At 42.3% G+C, this 7461-nt stretch overlaps 1 protein-coding gene across 1 annotated transcript in view; it reads left to right on the plus strand.

Moving 5' to 3' along the window:
* The first annotated feature begins 1556 nt into the window (after positions 1 to 1556).
* Positions 1557 to 7461, plus strand: part of LOC119342189 (inorganic pyrophosphatase 2-like) — a 25587-nt gene continuing 19682 nt past the window's right edge. The window contains exon 1 of the mRNA XM_037614031.1: positions 1557 to 1795. Coding sequence (XP_037469928.1) covers positions 1769 to 1795 — 27 coding nt within the window. The 5' untranslated portion in view covers positions 1557 to 1768. The remainder of the gene's footprint in view (positions 1796 to 7461) is intronic.

Below are 7461 nucleotides of genomic sequence, written 5' to 3' on the forward strand. Positions count from 1 at the left end.
GAAAATTTTACCGTGGGAGAGATGATTTCTGGAGGGCTTTACTAATTTTTGAGCCATTTAAAGGGATATGTGGAGGTTTTCACGGCAGCAGCCATAACGTAGCGGCGAGGCTCCCGGGCAACTATAGCGCAATTTGGATCTATGGTTTCCGGTGAGGCGTTGGCGGAAGGTAAGAGACCAAGTGAAACCGAACGGAGGTACTCCCTCCTTTCCGGTTTATAAGGCTCAATTCAAAAATCTCACCAACCAAGGTAGATGGTGAGTGGTGGAATACTTTTTGTAGTTTGCAAAAGCACCTAATTAATACTCTTGTTTTTCTTAAAAAATTATGTTTATCAATGCATTAATTGCAATGCATGCATGCATAAAGTACATGTATTGGTCAATTTTCTCTCAATATTTACATGCAATGATTTAATGCACTTTGGAATCTGAACATGTGATAAGAAACAACCAAATTGAGCCTTATAAAATGGAAAAACTAAAATTTTGAGATAAGCCCTATAAACCGAAAAGGAGGGAGTAAATGGCTAGTGGGTCATGGGGTAAATTAGTGTGGTGCCAGTAAAATATAGTTTACTTACCGCGGCTGTCCCCACAACGACATGACGTTATTGGTAATACACCAGAACACCAAACGCAATACAACCAAATACATTTTGTGTGGGTTTGGCTCCCCACGAATCTTGATGAAAACCATCAGTGGATGGTTTACCGGTACCTCCCAACGCCTGCAAAAAAATGCAATTCGAAGGAGGGTCGCACCCGACACCCTTCAGCGCAAACAGATGCATCCTGTGATGTTACAAGGAGCCCCGCTTCAAGATTCGTGAGAGAAATCGAACGGCTGCTGAGACGTTCGCTCGAACCTGCAGAAAAACTGACGCTCGATTTGTAAGATTTGGTTTATTATCGTAATAGAAGGGTGTTCGCGCTGAGGGGATCCTCCCATTGAACGGTTTGGTTTGCTCAGGGGAACTACTGTTCCCTTCACGATCTCTCCTAAGCTGACGTTTCTTGTTACGATAATGATATCTGACAAACTTTAGCAAGGAAAAGGGTGACCAGCGAACTTTTCTTTATGGCATGTTTACGTGGTGGGAGATAGCAAATCCTGCCGCAATTTTTCTCTTCTTCATAGAAATTGTCATGTGTTTATGAAGAAATTGTCATCCTCCCACAACGTAAATTGTCATCTAAAATGTTCGTAATTATCATCCCCTCGGTCATTCCCGCGTCCTTTCTTGTTACTCTCTCAGGCAACGTATGTCTCCTTCTCCCGGGAAACCAGGGAAAAGGCAAGTGCGCCACGCAGGAGCCGTTATAACCGCCTGAAAAGCGGTGGCCGAAAAAGTTTCTTTTTTTTGAAAGCAACGGTGGCGGAAAAGTGAAGGAACACACATAGTACACTCGATCGCCCGCTCCCAGAATATTCCCAAGAACAATCCTGGCAATTAGTAATCAAATCCAGCCTCCATTAATTAGCTGGTGCGCCTCCCAAAATTAACCCACACGCGCGAGTGGAAAGCGGGGAAAAAGGCCAGATCTCGCGGCAATGCGGACGGCATCACGGCGCATTACGACGCTGCCGTGCCTAATAATCATACTCCATTAGCAATAGTTTCCGTTCGCCATTCCGATTCATGGCCTTACGGAGGTCGCCCGCCGCTATAAATACGTCGGCCGTGTCCCTCGATCCGACCACTCCAACGCACCATCATATTGCTCTCTCGGTTCTGGTTGAGTTAGATATCTCTGGGGTGCAATAATGGCCGCGAGCAATGACGCCGGCGTGGTGGTCGTCTTCGACTTCGACAAGACCATCATCGACTGCGACAGCGACAACTGGGTCGTCGACGCCCTCGGCGCCACCCAGCGGTTTGACGAGCTCCTGCTCCACCTCCCATGGAACTCGGCCATCGTAAGCCTCTGTTTGTTCGCATCGTACCGTATGTAATGCCTTTTTCTGTCGCAAATGCACCTGGTAATCGTTCCAATAATGATTGCTCTGGTCTTAGATATCCCTTTACGACCTTTTGCAAACCAAATCTCAGCAGCTGCAGTGCGTATTTCACTCTAAATATTTAAATTTTCGTGGAGTGCGTGCGCACGTAACGAAGAAAGGCCGCGATTTTTGATGGAATTGTTGCGTTCTTTTTTAAAAGGACGCCATGATGGGCGAGTTGCACTCGCAAGGCAAAACGATCGACGAGATCGCGGGCAGCATCAGGACGGCGCCTCTGTCCCATCATGTCGTGGCGGCCATCAAGGCCGCGCAGGCTCTCGGCTGCGAGCTGCGTATCCTCAGCGACGCCAACGCGTTTTTCATCCACACCGTCCTTGCGCACCACGGCCTGGCCGGCTACTTCTCGGAGATCAGCACCAACCCGGCCAGCGTCGACGCCGGCGGCCGCCTCAGGATCACCCCGCACCACGACTTCCGTCATGGCTCCTGCAGCAGCCACGGCTGCGCCCTCGCCACCTGCCCTCCCAACATGTGCAAGGTGACGCATCAGACACTTTCAGATTTCACTGTATCTTTTTTTGCCTGAACATTTTTGTGTGCAAAAATCAGGGCAAGGTGATGGAGGGGATGCTGCAAGAACTGTCGGCGGCGGCGGCGGCAGGGATGAGGAGGCCGAGTAGAGTGGTGTACCTCGGCGATGGTAGGGGCGACTACTGCCCCACCCTAAAGCTGGCCGAGCGGGACTACATGATGCCCAGGAAGGGCTACCCCGTGTGGGACCTCATTGCCGGCGACCGGCGGGCCGTCCGCGCAGGCGTGCGCGGGTGGGCCGACTTCAAGGACCTGGAGACGGTGCTGCTTGACATCATACACGAATGCGCCGCGGCCGCCATGGTGGAACAAGACGGCGGCGATCAGGTGGTGGTGGGCATGGTGGTGCCAGAGTGCCGTGCCCTTTCGGCTCCCAAGATGGCGATGGCAGTTCTCCCCAAAGCAATTCATGCGCCCAACTGACACGCATCTTTGCCAAACAATATGGACGTTTGGTGACTCGATGGAAGCATGGGAGATATAATGGCTTTTCCCAGCGTAAAGTAGAAAAACTATGCTGCTCCTGGTTCCTTACGTCTACAGCAGTAGCTTAAGTGTGGGACATGATTAGCTCGATCATATACTTCTCTTGGAACTGGAAGCCAATGGAAGTACTGCATGCACCGGTGTAGGAGCCAGCTGACATCCAGAAGCTGTTCTATCCCTAATTTGGGCAATATTAATCACTTGCCTCTTTTAGGGACCTTAATGATTTGCCTGGAAAATAATAAAATTAAGAGTATCGATCAGTTTTTCTGTCATCGGTCCCCACCCTTTCATGTTAAGGTCCTGCTTGGTTCATAAGTCTTAGAACCTTTTTTAGGCCCAATTAAAAAGTCGCTAGTCCCTAAAAAGTCCCTACCTGTTTGGTTCCTAGGACTAAACATCGACTAAAAGACCATTTTACAACTAAAAGTCCCAAAATGACTCTCACTCAGTGTCTTCTTTCATAAGTCCCAAATGCCCACTTTAAGTCCATTTAAGTCCCTCCTGTTTGGTTTAGATGGGACTAAAAGAGACTTTTTAAAGTCTCTACACTAATAAGTCCCTGTAAACAAACACCCCCTAGCTCACCGTTCCCTCCCTCGCGTATCCCCTTCCTCCCTATTTCTTGGCTGGTCGACTGACTCGTTGCCGCACTATTTCATCACGAGATACTACCCCAACAATGACCTCCCCAAGTACAGTGGTAGCTATCCTCCGCTCACCACATCTCTCTAGTCATAAGGACAAAAGGACAGATGATAGCGGGTGGGGATAAAATAAAAAAACCCACATAATATATAATTTAATAACATTAGTTCTTAGCGCTTTTCCTGTTTCATTTCTTTTCATTCTTCATTTTTTGTTTGTTTTTGTTTTATTACCTTTTCAGTTTATAAAATACAAATATGTTCAAATAATTTTGATTATTTAAACTGTGGCAAAGAGGCAATAACATTTTTTTAATACTGAATAAATTTTGGCTACATGAACATTTTAATAAAAATGCAAGAACACCTTTGAAAACCAGACAAATCACCTTCTGACCTATTTGAGGTAGGTATAAGAAGTTCCTTCCCTTTGATAATTCTAATTCCTTAATATAGGGTAAACGAAGATATCAATTTTTGAGCTGTTTAAGGTAGGAAACTATCAACTAAGGTTCTAAAGGAAGGAACTACCTATTTCGACCGAGGAGCACATGCCATTCTATAGGCTGGTTCAGAAATTGGGGAAGCTTGGTTTGAACAACCTACTGAGTATTAGCTATAGCACTTACTCCTGGAAATTATATTGAAACACAAAACTGGTTCAAGATTACGATGAGCTTTGATTTGAATAAGTCCCATGTTTTTTTTATTTTTTTCTATTTATACTTTTGTTCCCTTTTTTAATAAAATATAAACATCCATTCCTCTAGTTTTTAATATTTTTTTTCTATATCTTGAATTCTGTAAGGAATGATTGCAATTCTTGCAGCGGTATCCATGGTTACTACTCTTTCTTTCTTGTCCCGCAAAATAGAGATTGCGCCGAAGCTTCTATTTATAGGCGAGCCATCAAATAATTTTCATTATTCGGAATAGGGTAAAGTGGTAAGAACACTTGTTGAAATAGTGAAGTAATTTTGAATACTTGGACATTTTTTATTAAATTCAAGGACACCTATGAAAATTAAAAAAATCACTGTGTAATAATGCATGAATAGTTTTGAAAATTGTGTGAACATTTAAATTAGTTTGTGATTTTTTTAGTAACATTTTCAAAATGGGCTAACAAACTTTAAAACTCGACCAGCACTAAAAATTAATAAATACTCCCTCCGTAAAGAAATATAAGAGCGTTTAGATCACTACTTTAGTGATCTAAACGCTCTTATATTTCTTTACAGAGGGAGTACTTTTTAACGTACTTCAATTAATTAAACAAGTAGAAATGTGCACAAGGAAGGCAAGCAGATCAAGTTTACCTTTGAAGAAGAACACGGAGGGATATTGGTTCCAAATATTGCGGCAATGATGTTCTGTCGCCATTACGCATGAATACATGAGATTTGAGCACCAATGGTGCATGTTGGGAAAACGAAAGACATGAGCTATACCAAGCAAGAAAGAGGGGAAACAAAGGATCCGTTTCGATCATGAAGCTCCCACCTCAATCATGGATCAAGGCACACTGACATGTCCCCTCGGGAGCTCAAACCTTACTTGAGGATGAAATGGAAGCGGCTTCATGAAGTACGGAGGTGAACATGCTCTGTCCGGAACCAAGGAACCATGACGTGCATATCGACGACCGATTCTAGATCTGAAGGAAAAAAAGTTCCAGATTGGGGCAAAGTAAAGTAGTTCATGCCAAACAATGGTGGAGCAGAAAATGTTGTGGCTTTAGGTGCACAGTCTTATGTACCGAGATCATCATAGTTTTAAAGTGGGACTGGAGACCGACAGAGTGACATCTAGATATCTGATGCTACTTGACACCTATGTCAAAGCGGTGCACGATGAATAGAAACATTCACCTAGTGCACTACTTTTGTTCCTCTAATGTACATCCTAGTGTTAACTGGTCCAAAATTAAAAGCGAGAAGATGATTCAGAATGTCTAATAAAGGTAGAAAACATAAATAACATGCTTGTCTGGTAAATCAAATCTGAAATCTGGGAGGCTAGATCTCACGCGGTTTGTTCAGTGAAGATTGAATAGACAATTTTTTTTTATCAAAATGTGAGTATCACTAATATGGGTCAATCTGAATCACTTGACTCTTTTAGGGGACCTTAATCAATTTCCTGGAAAATAATTAAATTAATAGTGTTGATTAGTTTTTTCTTGGCATAGGTCTCCACCCTTTCATCTTACATCGCCGTTCCCAACCTCGTGTATCCCCTTCTCCCCCTATGTTTGGCTGGTGGACTGACTAGTTACCGCGCTCCTTCGTCATGAGATACTACCCCAACAATGACCTTCCCAACTCTAGTGGTAGCTATCCTTCGCTTACCACATCTTTCTAACCCTAGAGAGGGCATAGTCGTAAGGACGAAACATCAAATGGTAGACGTGTGTAGATAAAATTAAAAAACCACATAATATATAATCAAATAGTAGTTGTTCTTAGCGCCTTTCTTCATTGCCTTTACCTCTTTCTAAATTGCGGGATTTTCTTGTTTCCTTTTGTTCATTCTTCCTTTTTTTTGTTTGTTTGTTTTCTTTCCTTTGCAGTTTAATAAAATAGAAACATGTTCAAATAATTTTGATTATTTAAACTGTTGTAAAGGATTAATAATTTTTCTAAATATTGAATACATTTAGGATACATGAACGTTTTTTATTAAAATGCAAGAACACCTTTGAAAACCAGACAGACAATTTCTGACCTGTTCGAGGTATGAATAAGCAGTTCCTCCCCTTTGATAAATCTAATTCAGTTAAGATAGGGAAACTAAGATATCAATTTCTAGGACGTATGAGGCAGGACACTCTCAAGTAAGATTCTAAAGGAAGGAACTACCTAGTCCGACCTAGGAGAACATGCCATCCTGTAGGCCGGTTCGGAAATTGTGGAAGCTTTGTTTGAACAACCTATTGAGTATTGGAAACAAACTACAAAGCTTACTCCGGGAAATTATAATGAAGCACATAATGGTTGAAGATTACGAAGATCTTTGGTATGAATAAGTTCCATGTTTATTTTTTCTTTTTCTCTTTCATTCTTTATTTTTATTTTTCAAGTTATCCATTTTGTTTCCTTTTCAGTATAATAAAAAATAAACATCCATTCCTCTAGTTTTTCCTATTGTTTTCTATAACACTAGCGGGAAATTTTGTTTCCTTTTTCTCTTTCAGTATAATAAGTTCCTAATGTTTTTCCTAGTTCAGATAATTTGAAAATGATATAGAATTATTTAAAGGAATGATTGCAATTCTTCTAGGGATATCCATGTCTTTGATTCGTTCTTTCTTGTCCTGCGAAATAGAGAGTGCGTTGAAGCTTCTATTTACAGGCGAGCCTTCAAATAATTTTCATCGTTCGAACTAGGTTACAGTGGTAACAACACTTTTTAAAATAGTGAAGTTAGTTGAACATTTTTATTAAATGCATGAACACCTTTCAAAATTAGAAAAAGCAATTTGTAATAATGCATGAACACTTCTGAAAATTGTGTGAATATCTACAAAATAGTGATTTTTTAGTTACATGAACATTTTCAAATTGCTCAAACACATTTGAAAATTCCACCAACACTAAAAACTAGTAAACACTTTTTAACCTACATAAATTCGAACCGGTTCGTGAGGGCCATTGTCCAGGTTCGCGAACCGCGACTAAAAGGTCGTAACTAAAGCCCTACACCTTTAGTCCCGGTTCGATCGGGAACCGGGACAGATGGGGCTCCACGTGGCCGGAGCGGCTTGCCCAG

The sequence above is a fragment of the Triticum dicoccoides genome, chromosome 7B (assembly GCF_002162155.2).
Source record: "Triticum dicoccoides isolate Atlit2015 ecotype Zavitan chromosome 7B, WEW_v2.0, whole genome shotgun sequence".
Taxonomy (NCBI): domain Eukaryota; kingdom Viridiplantae; phylum Streptophyta; class Magnoliopsida; order Poales; family Poaceae; genus Triticum; species Triticum dicoccoides.